The 23436-nt window shown below is 38.5% G+C and overlaps 1 protein-coding gene across 1 annotated transcript in view; it reads right to left on the bottom strand.

The window, feature by feature from the left end:
* Window positions 1-4291: 4291 nt before the first annotated feature.
* Window positions 4292-23436, bottom strand: part of PTCD2 (pentatricopeptide repeat domain 2) — a gene marked incomplete at its 5' end in the record, with an annotated part of 44450 nt that continues 25305 nt past the window's right edge. Inside the window, 3 exons of the mRNA XM_006168344.3 lie at window positions 4292-5307; window positions 10783-10896; window positions 23234-23308. Coding sequence (XP_006168406.2) covers window positions 5083-5307; window positions 10783-10896; window positions 23234-23308 — 414 coding nt within the window. The remainder of the gene's footprint in view (window positions 5308-10782; window positions 10897-23233; window positions 23309-23436) is intronic.

The raw sequence follows: 23436 nt of genomic DNA, 5'->3' as shown, positions 1-23436 counted from the left end.
GGTAATTCTGATGCATGCTAAAATTTGAGAGCCATAGCTTTATACTCAGCAATCATCTTGGGTGTAAATAGAGATAAAAAGAAAATATCCAAAAAGATTGAGTATTTTTGCCTCAAAGAAATCAAACACTAAAATATTCTTCAAGCAAGTTCAACTCTCCCATGATTTTCACTCTTGGGTTCTCAATATAACCAGCATTCATAAGAAATTTTAGTCCATTTATGAAGATATAGAGAAATCAATGGTTTTCGCCTACCTGAATTATAGCAGGTACATCTTTACCTTACCTCTGTAATTTCCCAATAATACTCGTTACGAATTGATTAAAAGTTTGTATTTACCTTTGCAATCATCCTCAGCAAAACAAAACTACCAGTAAGATTGCCTACGATTGGTCTACTTCACGGTCACATCTATTCTTCAGTAGGATTTTGATCACTCTGTAGAGAATTTCTACAGAACCAATGTGCTAATGACTAAGCCAAAAGGTTCTTAGGGTTAACCTGGTCTGACATTTACTTGGGGCATTTTAAGAGACTTTCAAAGAGCTTTATCCTTTACAGATGCTCAGTATTCATTTGGTTAATGAATGGAGAATCTATGTGGGTTAAACAGCTTGAGAACATCTCTTAGAAAAGGTGTCATATAAAAACAGAACGGGATGAATGGAGAAAGAATATTTTGGGTCGGATGAGAAAAGGATATATAATTGGCTGAGCAAAAGCTTGAAGTTAAGTCTAATTGTGGAGTGTTTGGAACTGAGTGAACAGCACTGGAGAGGAAAAGCTATGCACAGGGGTTGATGATGACCACCACTATCATTAAATGATATAGTTTTAAAGAGTTATTGAGGGGCCATCAGGTGGTGTGGAGGTTAAGGCAGCTAGATCCCACATGACCACTGTGCAGTTTGAGTCCCAGACCCAGTAGCTTGAAAAATATACCAGGTGGTGTATGTGCATGCCCAGAATTTCAAGAGACTGGAGAAGGGATTGTGGTGTGGCCATCCCCCAGGGAGATCTCTCTCTCTCTCTCTTTCTCCAGTGGGTACCCATATAGCCAAAAAAAAATTAAAAAATAAAAAAGACAAATGAAACCAAAAAAACAACTTTAAAAAAGGAGTTATTGAGTTAGTAATCATTAATTCTCTGAGCTAGGTAGTGGGCAAATGCAAGAGAATGGGATAGACAGGGTACTCAAATCTAGTGAAGAACAGAAAACAAGCAATGACAGGAGCATGTTAACTGCTTTGGTAAATAAAGTACAGGGCCACTTGGGGAGCTCATCCTTCCAGGACTCAAGGGGGGGGGTCTAGAAAGTTTTCCCAGATAAACATATGTCTACACTGTGTGTGACCTGGACTATGAATAGGAACCAACCAGTCAATGAGGGAAGGGTAGCACAGAGTGGGATTGGATGCGTGAAACTGGGCCAGATTGCGAAAGGCCTTCCAAACCATGGTAGATTCTAAGCTTTATCTAGAGGGATACAAGGAGGCCTCAGGAGGTTTTGAACAGGGTAAAGGGCAAACTTTTTTTTGGTAACCTCACTGTAGCTTCCATATAGAGGATAGCTGAAAGTCTGGTGCCTGATAGCAATGGCCTTAGTTATAGAAGTATTAATAGTAATGGAAAAGAAGAAAATTTAAAGAACTTACTAGAAAAAGAAAATGACCTAGCAGTTAGTGTAATGGCTATGTCACTGGACTCCTATGTAGTCGACCATATTTCGAGTACCAGATCTGGTGGCTTAAACTCACACCGGGCGGGTATGCGTGCATGCCCAAGATCCTACGAGGAGGCTAGAGAAGGGAATGAGGCATGGCCATGCCCCCTAGGGGGTGATTTCTCACTTTCTGTCTTTCCCTCTCTCTCTCTGTCTTTCTGGTGAGCCCATGTGCCCTATAGCAAAAAGTTCTCCAAAAAAAGGGGAAAAAAAAATCTGACCATTTAAAAGAATTCATGAATTCTTTGACATCATACCACTGAAAGGTGGAGATGTCTATTTCCTCCCTTAGAATCTGGGTAAGGTCTGTGATGTTAGTGGAAGTAATGTTATGTGACTTCTGAGACTAGATCATATTATAAAAGGTGACAGCAGCTTCCACCAATGGGTCCTCTTGGGAAACACAGTCCTAGGACCTAGCCACCATGCTGTGAAGAAATTATGTGTAGATGTTACAGCCTCAGCCCCAGTTGAAGTCTTAGCATCAGAAGCCACAAATATTGAGCGAGGAAGCCTTTGGGATGGCTCCAGTCCCACCTATGATATGAAGAGGACTATAATCACATAAGACCCTGAGGAAGAGCTGCCTGGCTGAGGCCAGTCAATCCCTGGGATAATAAGAAATAGTAAGACAATTGGTATTGTGTAAGCCACTAAGTTTTGGAGTATCTATTAAAAAAAAATAAAGGATTTATTTATTTATTTCAAGAAAGAGAGAACAAGGAAAGAGAGGCACCCTTAACAGGTTTTCATGCTGTGATCCTTCCCCCAGCCTATGCCAGCCAGACAGGCTCACAGGCAAAGTGCACACACTCCTGAATATACACGTTGAGCTGGGAACTGAACCCCCATGGCAATGAAATGTTGTGGTACAGCTGCACCACCACAGTCAGGCCTGGAGTGTTTTTGACACAACCATAAATAACCTGAAGACTACTGATATTTATGCTATCACCTAACCCAAGAGGTATCTTTTTGTTTCTTTCTTATAACTGTATTATATTCACCATCCTGATTTTTGGATTCTAAAGCAATAGACATCTACAATAAGTGACAACAATCTACAAAAGCAACTAAGAGTTGAGGAACAAGATGTTCTGTCCAATTGAATATTCTCATTAATAGAATAAGTAGATGCTTTATGCAAATTTCAGATTAAAACAAAAAATTTTAAGAGAAAAGTTATCAAATTTAAGGATGGAATGTCCTCTCTAACCTACACTAAGCATTTTTTCTTTGGTGGTTTTAAGACTTTAGAATCATTTGGTATTTGTGGGTGAGCATGATGCATATTAGTTACCTAGGCACTAAGACTTCAGGGAACATGGAATGACTGTTTTTGCAGTCAGCTGAGCACCTGCAGTAGGGACTGTCATTGTTGTTATCTATTGCTCACAAAATGTGCTGTCTTTTTTTCTTTTTTTTTCTATTTTTTTGTTGTTTGTTTGTTTTCTGTTTGCTTTGGCTTTTTTGCTGATGAATGGTTGTTAACAATCAAAGCCACAAAAACCTAGGACATTATACCCATTTGAATGCTCTTTGTGAAGGCTGGAGAAGATGAAAGGTAAGTACTTTGACAATACAGAAACCCCAATGCTCTTTCTCCCCTTCTTTTTGCTAAGTAGCAGATACACAGAAGAAATTAAGCTTCTATGAAGGCAGAGAATTTGTTTGTTTGTTTTTTAACTGTGTTTTATTAAATGAGGGCTAAATTTCACAAAGTACAAGCAAAAGAAAATATTTTGATACTTTGAAGGAAGAACTCATATATTTATAATTCCTCAATTAGGTACAAGCATTTTTGAAAGCTACCTATTAAGGTGATAATAGCCAATGTTTATATAACACTTACTAGTGCAGGGCACAGTCTACTTGCTTTACATTCAGCCTTGTCTCATCCTAACACCAAGCCCCTATGAGGTAGGTGCTATTACTATTTAGTAATAGGATCTCGTTTAGTAAACGAGGAAGTTGAGGCAAGCCCACAGTCACACAGTAAGCTGAGAAAGCCATTAGTGTTTTCTCTCAAAGGATTTTCCTTTTTCTCTTCTGAAGATACATAATGTGATACAGTAAACAAAATACTAGACTAGAAATCTGTATTTTAATCTCAACTCCACTGCAAATTAGTTATGCCAATTTGGACAAGTCATTTTCTCAACCTGAAAGATAAGAATTAATTAGCAGATTCAGAATATTCCTCCTAGTCTAAAATTTCTGATTCTATGAATAATTCTTGCCAAGGAATAACTTGTTTTGGAGAAAACACTGAAGAAAGAATCTGCAGCACTCTTGGCAGATAGCTACTGGGTATTTCATGCCTCACTGGGCCTTCACAAACAAAAGTCAAAACTAAAGTGGAGCTGCTGTGTGTCTTCTGCACATGGGTGACCAGGTATGTTAACATTCACCAGATGCTGTATTTCAAACCATCGTAAGTATGAAACTTTGACCAGCTCTAACACATATTTTCACAATAAATAAGGCATTGGAAAAACAGAGGGAGAAAAATCATTAAGAAATGAGAAATGCTTAGAAATGCTTAGAAAACTAAGCACTATGTGGGTTTTTCATTTTTTTTTTAATTTTAATGTTTATTTTTTAGCATTTATTTTGAAAGGCACATGGTTTGCCCAACCAGTAATCATTTAAATTTGGTTGACTTACCAGTTCTGAAAGTAAAATTCTGGGTTTTTGTGTTGTTGAGAAAATAAGACAAAGATAATCCCAAGATGTTTGCTTAGGAACCTTCTTTATTTCTCTTATTTTTGAAAAAATTTGATCCTGCAGAGCCTCGAGTGAAAATTTCAGATCAATAGGCAAATACACACGGGTGTTTTTTTTTCCTAGATGGAAAAGCAAGGGTCCTGGTGTCTTGTATAAGGCCACAGAGAACAATGATGTTGGAGCAAGAAAAACATCTGGGTCAACTCCCAACATGGTGGAATTGGGTTTCAATTTTCTGGATTCAGTAAGGGTAAAGATTACAAGTAACTACTGTCTGGGAAATCAGTCAGAGTTGACCATACTTAGAATGAAACTTGTTCCTGTTGGTGCTTATTGGGCTTCTCTCTAGTAGTGGAAGCTGCACTGGAGACTGGGACCACGTTCCTTCACGGATGCTCAGCAGTTTGCACTGAGGACACCTTTCCAAGAGGGCTGAGTTGCCTTTTCTTGTATCTACATCTTCACAGTAGTACAGTGTAACTTTCAGATCAGCAAGCCAGAACTCGATGAACTCAGGAATTTAGGGAGAAGACCAAGTCATCCACTGAAGTGTGATGACTAACTTCTTAGGGAAACCAAAAATTCATCGGAAGCCAGCCCCTCAGACCTATCAGTAGGTTGAAACTAGAACTACTCAGCTAACAGGGATTGGCTGAGTGACTGGAAGGTCCGACGGCTGCCTGTCTTCTTGTTTAACAGCAATGTGTGGGACTTTCTATCCCTGGGGGTGTGGCAGAGTAGGGCATCCAAAGTGTGAGTGGTGACCTGGCCATTTATGTGCAGTTTCCCATAGACCTCTTCGAATCTGGCCACCAGGGCAGGCATATCCTTCACTTTTTCCCTCACTTTGGCCAGCTGGAAAAAAGTTAGAACAGACATTATATCTCTGCAAGAGTTCTTCCATGTTCTTTTTATCCTCTAAAGCAGAAATAGGCCCATCCAGGTAAGTGGTGATTGAAGTGGTTGGATCTTACAAGGTGTTTGCACAGTCCAAATCCTGGACCTGGCAACTTGAAAAACACACCAGACATATGTGTGCATGCCCAAAATCCCAAGAGGAGAACGGAAGAGAAGGACTTGTGGGGTGGTCATTCCCCCAAAGGGTGATCTCTATCTCTGGCAATTACATGGACCTTATTGAAAATTAAAAGAAGCAACAGCAGCAGAGATAGACATGCATAAAAATGTCTAGTGTACATGTAAAGTGCTGAGGACAACTAGGTTATTGGAACACACAGACTATAAGGGATTCCAAAGTTACACACATAATTTAGAATTAACATTTGAAAATCATACCTCATGGCTTATAAAAGGGGGTCTGCATGGTATATTCTATACAAGGAAGTATACCAGAAAAAGGTCATCAAATACCAGTGGAATCAACTTCGTTCAAAGTAGTAAGAGCAGGAGGCAGGGCCAAATTACATAGGGCTTTATATATAGATCGTGGTAACTTTTGAAACTATATTTCTTCTTTGAGAGAGAATGAGAGAAAGAGACAAACATGCACTCGCCCAACAAGATCTTTGCATTGAAATCTACCCTTAGCTTCCTCTGGCCCAAATCATGGGCATGCATGGCCACATCCCGTGTGCTCAGAGGTGCAAACCTAGGACCTTTCCCATGGGGGTCCAACTGTGTGATTGCTGTGCCACCCCCTGGCCCCTTTACAAATTGATCATAAAGGTCATCAGAGTGTCTAAAGTGGGGCATGATCTGACTTTGGTTTAAAAAGCTATATGAAGAATGAACTGGATAGTTCAGGATTAAAGGATTAGTGTCTAATCTAATCTGGAGGCTCCACTGTAGTACAGACAAAAAAGATGGTGGTTTAGATTGGGAAATGGATAGAAAAGATTGAAAAGCACATGTATGTGGAGGACATTTTGGAGGTTAAACTGAAAGAACTTGTTGTGAAGCTCTCAAGGAAAGGAAGGAGTCATAGTTAGAAACTTTAGTGAATTGGCGGTACTGTCATTTACTGAGATGGGGACATGGGGAGCAACAGATTTAGAGAGGACAATCTAGACATAGAGCTCTCCATGAGACATGGAGTTACCTGTGAACCACTTAAATGAATTATGTCATGAAGAATGATGGATATACAAATATGGGGCATGCAGGTGAGGTCTATATCACAGATCTAAATAGCAGAGTCACAAATATATGAATGGTATTGAACTCTACCAAAATGTTGAAATCAGAATGCAAAACTACTTTCTTAACAAAACCAGTATTTTCCATAGTTCAATCATCAAAAAACCTCCCTGGGCAACCTCACCCTAACCAGGGGAATACACTGAACTAGTGGGTAGTTTTAGTAGTTTTCAATGAGTGTTATGTTTGGATGCTTTTGTCATATAGATGGTGATGATATATGATGGACCAGGTCTAAGGACTGACCAATTAACATCAATGCTCTCGACAAAACTGTAGTTGTGGGCCAGTTAGCTTTTTGTTCTTTACAGCTTTTTTTCCCCTTAAGTTACATGCTACCAGAGATATATACATTACTATTTTAAAATGATCTGCAAACTATTCCTCTTTTTAAGAGGTACTTAAACCTTGTGTGACACATAAGTTCATTCGTTTCATTTTTGCTTTTGATTTTTAGGAATTGCTTTTTTCTCTTTAATTCTGCTTTATATTTTACAAGACATTTGGTTCCAAAGTCAAATATACAAACAAGATATATTCAGAGAAGTTGTACTTCTGTCTCTATCCTCACTCTTATATAATTGTTTTGATTAAGCTTTGGTTTTTTCCATCTGCTATGTTTTTCAGAAATCTAACTTTATCAGTTGATGTATATTTTATATATACCTCACTGACTTACATCTTGCCTTTTTCACTTTACATATTTAAGTGATCTATATATATAGCGACCAACAGCATATGTTGAGTTATTCTTCAGTTCCTTTTGGACTTGTACAGCCGCCTTTGTATGGAGGTACCCAGTTTGCTCAACAAGTCTTCTACAGATGGAATAGGGTTGTTTCTAGTCGTGCTATTACAAATCGGCCTATAACAAATAGCCTTTGTATTATACATACACCTGCTTGTATTTTTGCCTGTGAATCTTTGAAATATATTCCAAGAAGTGGAAAGATTGAGTCAAAGGGCAGATTCATTTGTAATTTTGTTAGATATCAACAAATACCTCTCCAAAAGTATTATACCAATCTCTACTTAAACAGCATAAGGTGATACTGTCCGTTTGCTCAGAGCCTCTCCAACTAAGTAAGTTAAATTTTAGACTTCTACTTAAGTAAGATTAGGAGAAATATCTCGAGGTCATTTTATTTTCCATTTCTCTTAATATGAGCAAGACTGAGACTCTTTTCAAATGTTTAGATGCTATTTACAATTCTTTTAGTGAATGTGGCCCATTTTACTTACCCATTTTTCTTCAAGATTTTTGGTTCTTTTCTCATAATTTTCAGAAAGAGCTATATATATATATAGCTATATATCAGTTGATGTATATTTTATATATACCTCACTGACTTACATCTTGCCTTTTTCACTTTACATATTTAAGTGATCTATATATATAGCGACCAACAGCATATGTTGAGTTATTCTTCAGTTCCTTTTGGACTTGTACAGCCGCCTTTGTATGGAGGTACCCAGTTTGCTCAACAAGTCTTCTACAGATGGAATAGGGTTGTTTCTAGTCGTGCTATTACAAATCGGCCTATAACAAATAGCCTTTGTATTATACATACACCTGCTTGTATTTTTGCCTGTGAATCTTTGAAATATATTCCAAGAAGTGGAAAGATTGAGTCAAAGGGCAGATTCATTTGTAATTTTGTTAGATATCAACAAATACCTCTCCAAAAGTATTATACCAATCTCTACTTAAACAGCATAAGGTGATACTGTCCGTTTGCTCAGAGCCTCTCCAACTAAGTAAGTTAAATTTTAGACTTCTACTTAAGTAAGATTAGGAGAAATATCTCGAGGTCATTTTATTTTCCATTTCTCTTAATATGAGCAAGACTGAGACTCTTTTCAAATGTTTAGATGCTATTTACAATTCTTTTAGTGAATGTGGCCCATTTTACTTACCCATTTTTCTTCAAGATTTTTGGTTCTTTTCTCATAATTTTCAGAAAGAGCTATATATATATATATATATATATATATATACACATATATATGGGTTAATTAGTCTTTGTCTATACAATTAAAATTTTAGGTATGTTCCTCTATATTGTAACTTTAAAAGGTTTTAAAAGTTTTTGGTGTAGTTAAATTTATCTTTTTATCTTATTGATTTAGATTTTTGTCTTAGAAATAAAAGTTTTTCACTGCTAGAATGTAAAAGAAACCACTGACATTTATATCTATCTTGTGTAGCTTCATTTTAAAAATTTAAATATCTCATCCATTTAGCATTCATCCTGGTTTGTGGTATAAGAACATATAAAATTTTATTATCTATCTACTTATCTTTACACTACTTCTTAGAAAAGTTTACCATTCTGATTGAGCTAAGAGCGTGCTTTAATCCTAAAATGAATTTGCATATGCAATCGAGTCCATCTCTAGATTTTCTATTCTGGACCACTAGTTGGTCTATTCATGAACTAAACCATAGTTTGCATTAGAAAGGCTTTACCATGCTTTAATATCTGTTAGGCCTGGCACATTATTCTTTCACTGGATTTTCCTAGCTATATTTGCTTGTCTGTTCTTTCAACTAAACTTGACAGAAACACTGCTATTTTTGTTGGGAACAACTTATATTACCACATGAAAATGGAAAGAACTGATTTTTTTGTTTTCTAGTTTTTTTTTTAACAGCCAAAGGGTGATGCCCTCACCAAAGAGAGAGAAAGCGAGACAGACAAAGCATCCCCTGATGCCCAATGGGACATGGTCATGTCACAATCCCTTCCCCATTTCTCCATTCCATCAGGATTTGGGGCAGGCACGCATATGCACAGGGCATGTTTTTCAAGATGCGAGAGTCAGGATTTGAACTGGGTTCATTCATGTGGGATCTGGCTTTCTACGTATAGCATTTAACCACTGCACGACAGAGACAGTCCAAGGACTGACATTTTATGAGGTTGAGTCTTCATATCTAATCACATGGTATGGCTCTTCATTTGTAAAAGAGATTTCTTTTTTTTAAGATTAAAGACACTATACCCTATTGTTTGCTGATAGGAATGATCCATGGGGAAGGGCATACTGATGATGCTCAAAAAAGAATTAGAGAATTTCTGGATTGATGCCAGGGAGCAGATCAGAGGGGGCAGGATTTTAGTGTGTGGAGGGGGAAAGAGACTGGCTGAAAAGGGGCATGACAGTCACTGTGGGCATACAGGGAGAGCAGCTGGAGGTTGTTGATGTGGCCCTCATGCTCTTCTGATTACCTCTGCTTTTTTTATTATTATTATTATTTTCAATCAAGTAGAAAGCGAGGTCACTGAATAAGAGTGAGAAGTGGCCAAAAGGTACTGAAAATTTAAGAAGAAAAGGCTTAAGATTGTCATCAAGGAGAAAGACAGCTGAGACCCACAAAACAGTGTGGGTAGAATAATAATAATGTAAAGGAAAAACGCATAGCTGTAATGTCGCCCTGTGATGCTGGAGGCACGTAGATACCACAGTTTGGATCTTGGGTCAAGCTGAAATATGCCAAGTGTGCCTATCCCCATGCCCATGATCCTGGCTGAATGGAAGGCTTGGAGAGTAGGGATGGATTGAGGTATGGTAAAAACTTGCCATTCAGGCCTCTTTCTCTCTGTCTTTCTCTTTCTCACAAAAGAAATAAAATTTTTAAAAAAGAGAGAAACGTTTCTTCTATAGTTTCAGAAGATATATTCTGTCAGAGAAAAACAAAATCTTTAAAGTCACACACAGAAGTCTTAAATCAGAGAAGTTACCATATCTGTCGATCTTTTTAAGAAGGTCAGCTACAGAATTAAGAAAAAAGTGGCCATATTTAAGACTGCTCGTTCACTTTCTTTTTTTAAAAAAAAAAAAAGATATTGTTCCACTTTTGGAATTTTTTTTTTTTTTTTTTTTTTGCTATAGGGCGCGTGTGCTCGCCAGACAGACAAAGACATAGAGACAGAAAGCGAGAAATCACCCCCCAGGGGAGATGGTCAAGCCGCAATACCTTCTCCTCCATTCTACTCTCAGGATCTTGGGCACGCTTACACATGTGCCCGGCGTGAGTTTTAAGCCTCCGGGTCCGGGACACAAACCGCGGTCGACTACGTGGGAGTCCAGCGGCATATCCATTACGCTAACTGCTGGTCCCCATGTTCATTCACTTTTAAATGATTTCTGCAGCACTTGCCCACTTACCACTTCCTCTGAGAACTTGCGTCTTTTCACAAACCTTGATAAGTTTCCTTCTGCAGCACCCTCTAGTATCTCTATCGAGGTTTCCAACATATTTGACTGGATATGAATTAGAATCTGAACCAAAAGAAGAAATTAGCAAAGATGAGTCTGAGCCAGTATTTCAATGTTGAGAAAAGTTTCTGGTTAGATAAGCCTGCATTTTAGGAACCCACCCTGCTTTGATGCCATTTCCTAATCCAATTGCTTACTCAATATAAATAGTGCAAAGTTCAAAAAGTACTTCCAATATATATGTACACACACACACACACACACACGCACATCCCTACTCACCAGCCCAAACCTGCATAGTCAGTCAAAATACCACAACTTTAAAACTTAAGGGATCACAGGCAGCCTGTGACTTGGTGATTAAGTGAGCTAGATCCCACATGGAGAACAGTTCAAGTCCTGGACCTGGAGGCTTGAAAAACATGCCAAGCCCATATGCATGAAAGGAGAGAGAGATGGAGGAAAAGGGATAACAATGTGACCATGTCCAATCAATGGAGGTGCGTTCTCACTCCCCCTCCCCATCTCTTTTTGGTGGTCATATGTGCTCTATGGCAAACAAAATTTTTAAAAAGAAAAATTAAAAGTAACTTAAGTATAACAATGAAGAGTGCATGGATACTGGAGTCTGATGCAAAGCGGGATGAACTCTCAGCAGAGGCAATTACCGGCTATATGACTGTGGATCAAGTACTTAATCTATTTCAATTTCTGCATTTATAAATTGCAGAAAATACCTTCAGTTTCCACATTTTGGGTTATTGTGAACAGTAAATGAAATACCAACACGCAGGAGGTATTCAATAACAAAAATCTTAGTTTCCCTCCTTACCTCCTCTAGATTCAGAGCATATGACAGTCAAACAACCTTATAAAATTGGCTAGGGGCAAATATCAATAGTACTTTTAACTTTGTTGTTATTGCAGGTACAAAGGTTTTACTGCAGGCATAGAGTGAAGGCTGGTTGAAATTTTAATGAGGTACTTCTATTGACACCATATATATTAAGAAACTTTTAAAACTGGGTACTGTACCGTGCTTTCAAAAAGACACTGCTAACTACTTTCTACCAGATAGTACAATTAATGCACAGGGGAAAAAATACCCACATTTTCCCTTCTAATTACCAACAATCACTACTATGATTTGAAAAGTGGAAAATGGTTTAAAGAAAATGAGAAAAACTCAGAATTCACCAATCAACTTTAACATTTTTTATAATGTGATGTCTTACAGGTTGAGTATCCCCTATCCAAAATACTTGGGATCAGAAGTATTTTGGATTTTAGATGTTTTCAGATTTTGGAATATGTGTATATATATGATGAGGTATCTTGAGGATAGTACCCAAGTCTAAACACAAAATTCATTTTTGTTTCATACGTACCTTATGCACATAGTATGAATGTAATTTTTTATAATATGTTCAACAAATGAAACAAAGTTTGTGTACATAAATCATGAGAAAGCAAAGCTGTCACTATCTCAGTAATACATGTGTACATCTGTGTTTGTTTGGTGTCACTAAGTAAGGGGGCTGGAGGATCTTTTTCCTTTGGGAGATGCTGAATAAAGTGTGTGTTGTACACCTGTGTTTTGCCTATGAGGTATCACATGAGGTCAGATGTGGAACTTTCCATTCACGGTGTCATGTTGGTGCTCAAAACATTTTAGACAGAAGCATTCTGGATTTTGGACTTTCAGATTAGGAATGATAATCCAAAGCTTCTAAATATATTATGTTTTTCCTAAAATTTGATACTGCTTTTTGTCAATTATTAAAAAGAACATTCACATAGCATAATAAATTTTAGAGAAAAGAAAACCTCAGGAGCGGCAGATGGCATAATGGTTATGTTGCTGGACTCCCACGTAGTTGGCCATGGTTCAAATGTTGGACCTGGTGGCTTAAAACTCACGCCGGGCACGTGTGCATGCGTGCCCAAAATCCCAAGAGGAGAATGGAGGAGACAGGATTGCAGGATTGCAATGTGGCCATCCTCCCTGAGTGTGTGATTTCTCACTTTCTATCTCTCTCTGTCTCTCCCTATCCCTTCAGCAAGAAGCGCATGCACCCTATAAGCAAAATTCTCTCAATAAATAAATAAATAAATAAATAAATAAGGAAAGAAAGAAAGGAAGAAAAATCTCATTTTAAACTATACTTATATCAATTAGTGTGATTAGTGTGTATATATTTTTTTTAAAAAAACTTACATTTCTTAGATTTGATTCCTAGAAAAGAAATTTCTAAGTCAAAGGGCATAAACATTTTTAAGGCTCTTGATCCTTGTGAAAGGTATTTTTTCAGGAAGAGGAACTCCTTTTATAGTGAACTGGCTATGTTCTCTCACCAGCCTATTTTGTTTCTTTTTTTTTCCCCAGAGAAATTTTTGCTATAGAGAGCGTGCATTTGCCAGAGAGACAAAAAGTGAGCAATCACCACCCCTCCATGGATGTGGTCACGCTGCAATCCCTTCTCCTCCATTTTATTCTCTCCTCCATTTTCTTCTTGGAATTTTGGGCACACACATGCACCCAGGGTAAGTTTTAAGTTGCTAGACTGAGGACTTGTACCTGGTAGACTACGTGGGAGTCCAGCGACATAACCATTACACCATCTGCTGGTCTCTTCACCAACCTATTTTGTAACATTTTAAGTTTGTTGAATAGTTGATCAGGATGAGGGGTTATCTTTGGTCCTGAATAACAGAAGGAAATAACTCCAGTGGTCTAAATTCAAAAAAAACCTAACCTAAATCCAGTGTTCTAAAACACTGGCAAAATCATGAGCACATCCTTTGCTGGAAGACAAGTCTCCATGGGTCTCCTGCATTTCTGCATATTCTGTGAGCAGGACCTGCCTTTATAGGAAACTCTGTTTTCAAGGACACCTGCGTAACAACAGCCTTAGAAGACAGACACACTAGTCTCATCCAGAGCAAAGGGCAGGCATGCTTACTGCCCCTTCTAAGAGATTTCGGTTCCCGAACTTCAGGGTTCCTCTCTTAAAATGCAAGCCCATGAGTGTGCAAAAGGCCTATAGACCTCTTCACATCAGCCCGTAGGAACAGAGGTCCAGGGAGCTGATGTAGAAATGCTGCTAATGCTCTGGAAATTGCTGTCATTGTTAGAAACTGTCCTTCATCTCTTGGTGTTCTGTGTACCCCACCAGCACCCATGAAACTAGGGCAGGCTAACTCCTTAATTTGCAAGTCAGTTAAAATGTCTGATCCTTCACAGTTCTTAACATCTTTATTAATAAAAAACAGTACCAATTTGGCCAGCAGTGGTCTGTCCTTCCAGGCAAAGACAGTCTAGCTTATTGAATTCTGTATCTTCAGTACCTAGCTCCTACCTGACCTCAAATAAAGAATGAGAAGTGGAGTGTGGGTTCCTTAGCAATTTTCAAGGAGAAACCACCTACAGTCCTATGTAGAAACAGAGTGCCACCAGAAGATTTCAACTTTAATTCGTAAGTTTTCCCAACTTCTTTCCCTGCCTCCAGCAACTATCTGTGATTCAGCAGGGATTTCAAGAAGAATGTTCACTACCTTAAAATGCACTGGTCCTGGGCCATATACAAAGACAGACACTGATGAAAGGCAAAGAGAGTCTTTAAAGCTAGGGGCTTGTCTCCTAAGTCTCCAAAGTCTCAGGGTGCAGTTAAAGAAAACTAAAGCAGGGAGCAACACATTGCTTTCATCTTAGAAATTTCAAACAAAAACTAGGGAAATTGAATTAGCAAGAAACAGGGGAAATTTTGGTAAGTAAATTATTTACAGAACCCATACTTCCTGCCCCTCTGATTTTCTGAGGTTTTAGGAAATGATGACAAGTCACTGGATACCTTTGACCGAAAAAGGGAACAGAAGCCCTGAGCACATAGACATTTGCATTTTTTGTTTATTATTTCTTTAAGTTTGTTATATTTGAAGAATATCACAGTGTGGTAGACTATTATTGCTAACTTATATGCATTCTCCCTTCTTTTTTGATAACAGAATGCCCTAACTTTAATCGATGTTGTCATGTACAGAACTCAAAGACGGTATTTCTCAGGTTCCTTTGAAATGAAGTGTGGTTGTAGAATTAAGTTATGGCCGATAACACCTAAGTACAAGTTGTTGGGTGAGACATTTGGGGCAGCATTTTTAAAAGGGACCAACTTTTTATCCTTTTCTATTTCCCAAGTTCTTTTTGTTTTTTATTTTTTTTTAGAGCGATTTTTGGTATAAGGGTGTGTGTGCCTGCCAGACACACAGAAAGACAGAGAAATTGAGAAATCACCCCCTGGGGGGATGGCCAAACCGTAATCTCTTCTCCTCCCTTTTCTTCTTAGAATTGTGGGCATGCACACATATGCACCTAGTGTGTTTCAAGCTGCTGAGTCCAGGACTCAAATCATGGTTGACCACATGGGAGTCCAACGCCTTAATCCCTACGTCACCTGCTGGCCCCCATTTCCCAACTTCTCAGAACAGGGATGTAATGGATGGAAGCAGTGTGCTTAGTATGCCAGAGCACAAAGCTACAAAAGAGGCCAAGTTCCTGATGACATTATGGAATGCCACACCAGACCTGATCTCACTACCTCATGTTTTCTACATGGAGGAAAAGTAAAGCTTCTAATTAGTAGATTCGGTTTAGGTGCTTGTTTGTTTGTGTCTAAACCTCCCAACCAAATGTAATACTTTAACCTGTACTTATGGGTGTGATGCTGCCACAAAGGGATTTATGAGAAATAGTCCTGCCTCCTTTTCTGTGCAGCTCAGAAGACATCCCAATATGAGCTAGAACTGTAGGTTAATCTAAAAGGAGCAGCACATTCACCTGTGTTAAGAAACAAATGATAAAAACAACAAAACTAACCACTTGTCATCTGCCCTCTGATGTAAGTTTAATTCCAAATTGGGTATCCATTTGGAGACATGCCCCGTTCCCCAAATAATTATTATTATAATTATTATTATTATTTTGAGAGGTTTTTGCTATAGGATGTATGCGCTTGCCAGAAAGACAGAGACAGAAGACAAGAAATCACCTCCCAGGGGTGTGGCCACACCGCAATCCCTTCTCCTCCATTCTCCTCTTGGGATCTTGGGCATGCACGCACACACGCCCAGTGTGAGTTCAAGCCACCTACCGGGTCCAGGACTCAAACCATCATTGACTACATGGGAGTCCATTGATATAGCTATTACACTATCTGTTGGTCCCTCCCAAAAGAATTATTAAAATCAAGTAAAATCAGTGTGGTTATTCTATGTTGGTCTCTGCTACTTTCAGACATATTTGAAAGCAGAAATTAATCCATTGATATTGAGCAGCATTGCTAAAGAGGGACTATGGTTCTTTTGAGACTGATGGGCTTCAATTCAGACTGGAGGGGCAGAGTCAACATGCATGTGCTATGATGGGATCATGTGCTAAGTAATGCAGTTAGTACACAGCAAGTATTAACGGAGGAAATAGAATACCAGGTCCATCAGGTCATATTTGCAGCAGGAGCAATTTGGATTAAAAAAAAAATAAATTAGAGGGTAAATTAGGTAAGTTCAAATTCCAATTGGCAGCAGCAAAAAATTTATTATTGATTATTTATGATTGATTATTAAAATAGGTCAGAAAAAAAAGGAAAGAAAAAAAAAAACTTCATTTATTTTTGCTAATACTGATTGACCAGACTCGGTGCTCAGTCTATTTGTCAGGTTTCCATTACTTAGTAATTAATAACTTATAAGGCTCCCATGTGACTAACTCAGACTTAGAGAAGCTAAGGTCCATTAAGTAATTTTTAAATAGAACATGCTCTAATAACAGAACCAGAATCTGAAAGATGACTAAGCTTGAGAATGGCAACTGTCCTTCTCAATGTTCCAGAGGAAGAAAAAATAGACTGATACTGCTACATGAGAAACTGAGATTGGATATCTGGAAGAATTTCCTGAGAATTCTTTAAACAATAAAGCTATCTCTAAGTTTCCTAACAGTGGATAGTGGATAATTCTGTGACTATGTTCACGAAGTGGATGATTCACATGCAAGATGAATTCAAGGCTCCCTGTGTGGTCCTTGTCTGAATAATGCTCAAACCACATTTACAGCTCTTTCCTTTCCAGTTCCAGAGGAGCTGCCTGGGCTCACGGGCACCATGGAGCCTCATATTCTTTCCACCATGCTCTGCATTTCTTTTCTTTTTTTAAAAGAATTGTTTTATTTTAGTCATCATTATTATTTTATAAATTTGACCAGAGATAGAGAGAGAGAGAGACAGAGAGGAAATGTGAGAAAGCAAGTGGCCAGGTCCAGGACTCAGACCACAGGTGGCCATGCAGGAGTCCAGCGCCTCAACCACCACACCACCTACTGGCCCCACACTCTGCATTTCTCCTCCTGCTATGTAAGGATAGTTTCCTGTGGCAGGAGTGTGTTTTACTTCCACCAGAGCACTTTCTCCTTTGAGAAAGGAAATCATTACTAGAGTCTTGTACAAACTCAGAAAGATCAGAAAAGGACTGAAAGAGATAAGGAATCAAAACCCCTGGAAGTGGACTGCATGCACATTTTTTTTTACATCAGCCCAATGTTCCTTTTGTTACTCTGGAGGGTCACCTGGTCTTGGTCTTGGATAAAAGAGGCACGACCCTTTTCATCCCTGTAGGTCTGGAACAGTAGGGAAACTAAGCTTTGTGGTCAACCTAAGTAATTTTTGTTAAAACCTTACTCTGCTATTTAATTAGCTGTGGGAATTTGGGTAATTTATATACTTTTTTATCTTTTTTTTTCCACCTCTATAAGGGGAAACATTATTCTGACAGCATTATATAAAATGAACTACTAACTTGACTAAAGCCCTGCCTAGCACACACTCATCAATTTCTTACTGCCAGTCTTTGTCAATTCCTCCAATTTTACTTGCGCTCTGATCCACATAAAGCACCTCTTCCTGTATCTGATGCTATGAACCAATTGAATAGCTTTAATGAAAGAAATTTTTTGCGAATCCCAGTCAATTCTACCTCTGTCCTCTTGTCAAATTAGCACATCTGCAAGCCATGCTCTCTTTCTCTTTCTCAGAAGCAGTAACATACTTGGATAACAGAGGTGTCCATATCTAGTAGTAAGCAGAGAAGTTAAAACATGAATAATATATGCTGGAAGACTAGGCTTCTTAACCTGTTTGCCTTACTGGTTTCTCTGGCTTAAAGACCTGAACTTCTGAACTCTTAACCTTGGCTAGCCTTGGCCTCCCAGACCTGTTTTTAGCCTATGAGGTTTTTTTTGTTTGTTTGTTTGTTTTTTTGAGAGATTTTTGCTATAGGGCACGTGCACTCGCCAGACAGACAGAGAGAGACAGCGAGACAGAAAGTGAGAAATCACCCTCCAGAGGGGATGGTCACGCCGCAATCCTTTCTCCTCCATTCTCCTCTCAGGATCTTGGGCACGCACACACACGCGCCGGGCGTGAGTTTTAAGCTACTGGGTCCGGGACGTGAACCGCGGTTGACTACGTGGGAGTCCAGTGACATAGCCATTACACTAACTGCTGGTTCCCAACCTGTGAGCTTTTCAGGCTAATTCACATACATGGACCTATGGTTTCTGCCCCCGGCTTTCAGTCTCAAAATAGGCACTACCTACAGCAGCTATGAAAAGTGGGGCTCCCAGCCCTCTTGGATTTCTACAGAGCTGCCATTTCCCATCTCTTCTGATGCATCCTCTGCTTCACCATGAATGTAATATCAATTTAATTCTGAATCCTCTTACTTCTCTTTCTTCTGACATGCATCAGTTCATTCCGGATCAATTACCAGGTGTACACAGACTAGCTCTGAACTGACAGCTTTGACATTTATCCCCCTCAGGCTCATGCTGTTTGCAGACTGAAAAGTCTTTTAGTGAATATTTTTCTAGTATTTAGTCTCTTCCCTTCCAAATCTCCCCCTCCCCCCATCCCCAAGGATCTCTGTTATTATCACTGTCTCTATCTTTCTGGTTCCTCAGGCTCGTCTTTCCCACACGTGAAAGCATTTTGTTATTTCTAAAATGTCTTAATGCTATGGGAAATGTTCTTTGTAATAATTGACAAAAGACAGAGATTGCACAGTGGTACGAGGAGGGTAGATAGAGGATTATGAAAAAAAGCAATTAACAGACACAGGAATGCAGGCACACGGAACAAATGGGATATGTAACAGCATACCACAACTGAGTGAAAAAAACAGACATGCCAATTTTATTTGTATTTATATATATCCAATGGGATGTTCTTTGTCAAGAACGATGAATATGGTATTATCCTGATTTGATTATCATACACTGTACACATGCTTTGAAAATCCACATTGTGCTCCACAAAAATGTACAATTAAATGTAAAAAAAAATGATAAAATAGAAGGTAGTAGCTCTACCTCACACATACTTAATGCCATTCAGACTCTCACCCATCCAGGAGCAACAGGGAGGCCCAAATTGCTAGGCCTGAGCTCATTAGAGAACCGGGCCCAGCCTGCTGTGGGGAGGCAGGGCTGCTCTGACATGAAGTGGTCTACCACCTTACATTCTACTTATCCAGCTCAACCTCCACTTTACATTCTACTTATCCAGCTCAGCCTCCACTGGGAGCTGAAAGATTTGGGTAAATAGGAGCCATCACCTGAAGACAGGAGACCCTGGAGGAATTCTCTTCCTACATCCCCTCTAGCAGTAAAAGGAGAGAAACTCTCCTTTGAAAACCTGAACCTAAAACTCCTACTGTGGATTTCATACTCCCATTCACAGTAGAGGAGGGAACCTGGCACAAGAGCTCAGGCACCCCAGAGGGAAAGGCACAAGGACACAGCTACAGAAATATACTCCAATAGATGTAGGAAAAATTGAGTATATTACAAGATGAGTAAAAAATCAAAGCAGAGCTTCAAGAAATAGGAGAAAACTAGGAAATACCTCCCCTTCAAGGGAACAAAATAACTCCTCACCAACAATGGATAAACATCAGAAATCACAGAAATGTCAGAAAAAGAATTCTGAATACTTAGTGTAACAAAACTCAGTGAGATACAAGAGAAAACAGACATCCAATTCCAGGAGAAGAGAAAACCCTTACATGACTTGAAGGAGGAACTCTATAAAGAGATAGACACACTGAAACAGAATAAGACAAAATTTCTGGAGATAAAGAATATGATACAGGAAATAAAAACCTCCCTCAAAATTATAAGGTCATGACATATCTTTCTATGCAAAAATGGATCAGGACTTTTCTGATGACCTAATATTAACAGCAGATTTGACCATGCAGAAGATTATCTTACTTTCGAGATGAAACCTCTGATCCCAACCAAGCAACCAAAAAGAATTGAAGAATAACCATTAAAAATCAGGACAGGGGGTGGCAGGTAGCATGGTGGTTAAAGGCATTAGCACTAGATAGTCACATGACTAAATGTGGTTCGAGTCCCAGACCTGGTGGCTTGCTTTCTCACCTTCCCTTTCTCTCTCTCTTCCTGTCTCTCTTTAGTCAGAAACCTCTGATCCCAACCAAGCAACCAAAAAGAATTGAAGAATAACCATTAAAAATCAGGACAGGGGGTGGCAGGTAGCATGGTGGTTAAAGGCATTAGCACTAGATAGTCACATGACTAAATGTGGTTCGAGTCCCAGACCTGGTGGCTTGCTTTCTCACCTTCCCTTTCTCTCTCTCTTCCTGTCTCTCTCTAGTCAAAATAAAAAAAAAATAATAATGACAAATGGAATGAAATAAATAAATAATAAATAAGTCCTTAAAAAAAAAATCAGGACAACAGACAGGAAATTCTAGACACCATTAAACAGCTAAATATTCACATAATTTGTATTCCAGAAGGTAAAGGGATAGGAAAAGGCATAGAAAATCTCTTTCATAATATATTAACTGAAAATTTTCTAAATTTAGAGAGGCATGTGGACATACAAACCCAGAAAATATAGAGGACACAAAATAGATACAATGTAAGAAGATCCTCTCCAAGGCATATGGTAAAAAAATCAAAGACAAGCACAATATTTTAAAAATGACAAGCAAGAAACACCAAGTTGCTTATAAAGGTCACCATATTAGACCAACATCTGACTTCACAACTGAAAATAATGCAAGCAAAAAAAGAATAGAAAGATTTTTTTAAAGAATTATTTATTCATTTATTTAATTCCATTTGTTATTATTATTATTAAATTTTAATTTGACCAGAGAGAGAGAGAAAGGGAAAGCAAGAAAGCAAGCCACTAGGTCCAGGACTTGAACCACAGTTGGTAATATGGAAATCCAGTGCCTTTAACTACCATGCCACCTGCCAGCCTAGTATATTTAAAACTCTGAAAGAAAAACAATTTCGGCCAAGAGAACTATACCCAGCAAGATTATCCTTCAAATGGGAAGGAGAAATAAAATCATTCCCAGATAAACAAATGCTGAAAGAATTCACCAAAACTAGACCAGTTCTTCAGAAAATACTTAAGGGAATACTACAGCAGGAAAACTAAAGGGAGATAATTACAAGTAAGATAACATAAAACAACTTGGAAAAAAGGATAAGTCCACACATATCAATAGTAACATTGAATGACAGGATTAAATTTCCCAATGAAAAGGCTAAAAATGCAGATTCAGCTATCTTCTACACAAACAGGCTAGAATACAAATTCACCAATTATTAGACAGACAGTTGTCTCCACAGGTCTCAATTTATATATTTATTACAGCCATTACTCATATAAGTAGGTAACAGAGAAAAAGTTCAAATTGTTCCTAGTAACTGAGTCTTTCTTTGGAATGAATTTAAAGGCGAAAGTCAAGAACTTTGTAAAGCTTTTAAATCACCAGATCACTGACTTGACCATGTCTTAATTTTTAAACATATCTTTACAATTTTGCTCTGCTTTTGCTTTTTTGAGGACTTATTGCTTTATGCAAAATACTATGGTTTTACAAGAACTCACTTTACACGGAGTGAGTAAAAGTTTTCTTTCTCAATCTCTTTCTAACGAGCAACTGTCATGTTCAATTTCGTCCGTCGCTGACTGGACCAAGGATACCACAGATCTTTTCAGAATATAAGCTCTCATCTCCCACAGTCCTCAACATGGAAATTACAAATTTTTCTTTCACTGGCATGTTAAAATTATGTTTGTTTTTAAAAAATCCATCCTCATTAATTTACGAGACTTTCTGTCTTTTGATTTTTAATCAATTTGTTTTTTCTTTAGAAAAACAGAAGCCTCTACCAAAATCCCCTCCCACCAAAGAATGGTCCTCCACCTTCATCCCTCTAATCCTACAGCCCTGTTTTCCCCCTGATCCTGACTCAACAATGATCTTCTGCCTAAGGTCTTCTCACTTGCTCTAACTGGCTGGCCCTTTCTTCCCTTTGCTCCATGTTGGAATACTCCATTGGCTATGATCAATAATCCTAGCTTGTGTCATATTGGTGTTTATAAATTCTGTTGTATCGAAAATGTTATCCTTATCTCACTCTCTGGACTGTTTTAGGAAACTATAAGCTCTTGAAAAGTATAGAACTTCCCTTGCAACTGCCCACAAAACATGGACTTAGCATGTAAGCAGGGCCTCAACAGGGGCTGCTGAGTAGGAGCTGCTGTGTCTTGAATGACACTATGTTTTTTTTCTTTTTTTCCCCCATTGGTCCAGGAAGGTTTAGGTGATTCACTGCTTATAAACTAGGGGGAGAAACAGGACATGCTATGAACTTTACTACTGAAGTGAATCTTTGAAGAATTTTTTTCCCTTTTAGGGAACAAGGTTTTACATGTCTTAGTGATATGAGTGCAGCTCCTGCTGACCCAGATTACAAGACTCCAAACAAGTTGACAAATGTGGCCTAAATAATGGAGCAGATGGGTCGTGGCAGAGTGGTGACATAATACGAATGAAAATGGTTAAAATGTACTGAAGGTTTACCATTTGCCAAGCACTATTTTGTGCACTATCAGTACATTAGTGTATTAATCACCATGACACCATGAGTTAGGCACCCCAGATGGAATGCAATTAGCACACAGGTTTCTCTGCAGGTCCAGTAAACAGACTAGAAAATTCATTGATCCTCTCCTTCTCTCTAAACCTACAGTCTTCCTAGCCTCGTTTCAGAACTCCAGCATTTATCCATGTCTTTATCTGAGCACATCTACCTTTCCCACCTATTATCTTCTGCAAGCCACAGCTGTGTTACCTCTCCTCATAGCGATGGGCTTGTGACTTACACATCGAGGAGCTTAACAGATAACTGTTCAGTGGAACCGAAAGCAGACCTTGGGAGATCAAGTTGGCTTACACAGACCAAAATATAGACATTTATTACTTGTCAAGTCTTACTCTAAACCATAAAGAAGTCACTTACATTTAAATTCATGCAGGTTATACTTTCTGGATTCATGATTTGAGAAAAAATGGACATAGCTTTTGCCACTTGGTTCTAGAAGAAAACAAAAGTCATACAGCAAATCATAAGAACATTATTCTTCTACCATAAAAATCATTTAGAGAAGGCAGGGTATTCCTATTTATGGGGCCCCAGGGTTTTGAAATCTTCAAAAAAGGTCA

This window comes from Tupaia chinensis, unplaced genomic scaffold (genome assembly GCF_000334495.1).
Source record: "Tupaia chinensis unplaced genomic scaffold, TupChi_1.0 Scaffold145717_1, whole genome shotgun sequence".
Taxonomy (NCBI): Eukaryota; Metazoa; Chordata; class Mammalia; order Scandentia; family Tupaiidae; genus Tupaia; species Tupaia belangeri.
The sequence above is the reverse complement of the archived record's forward strand: the minus strand, read 5'-3'. Positions and strand labels throughout refer to the sequence as shown.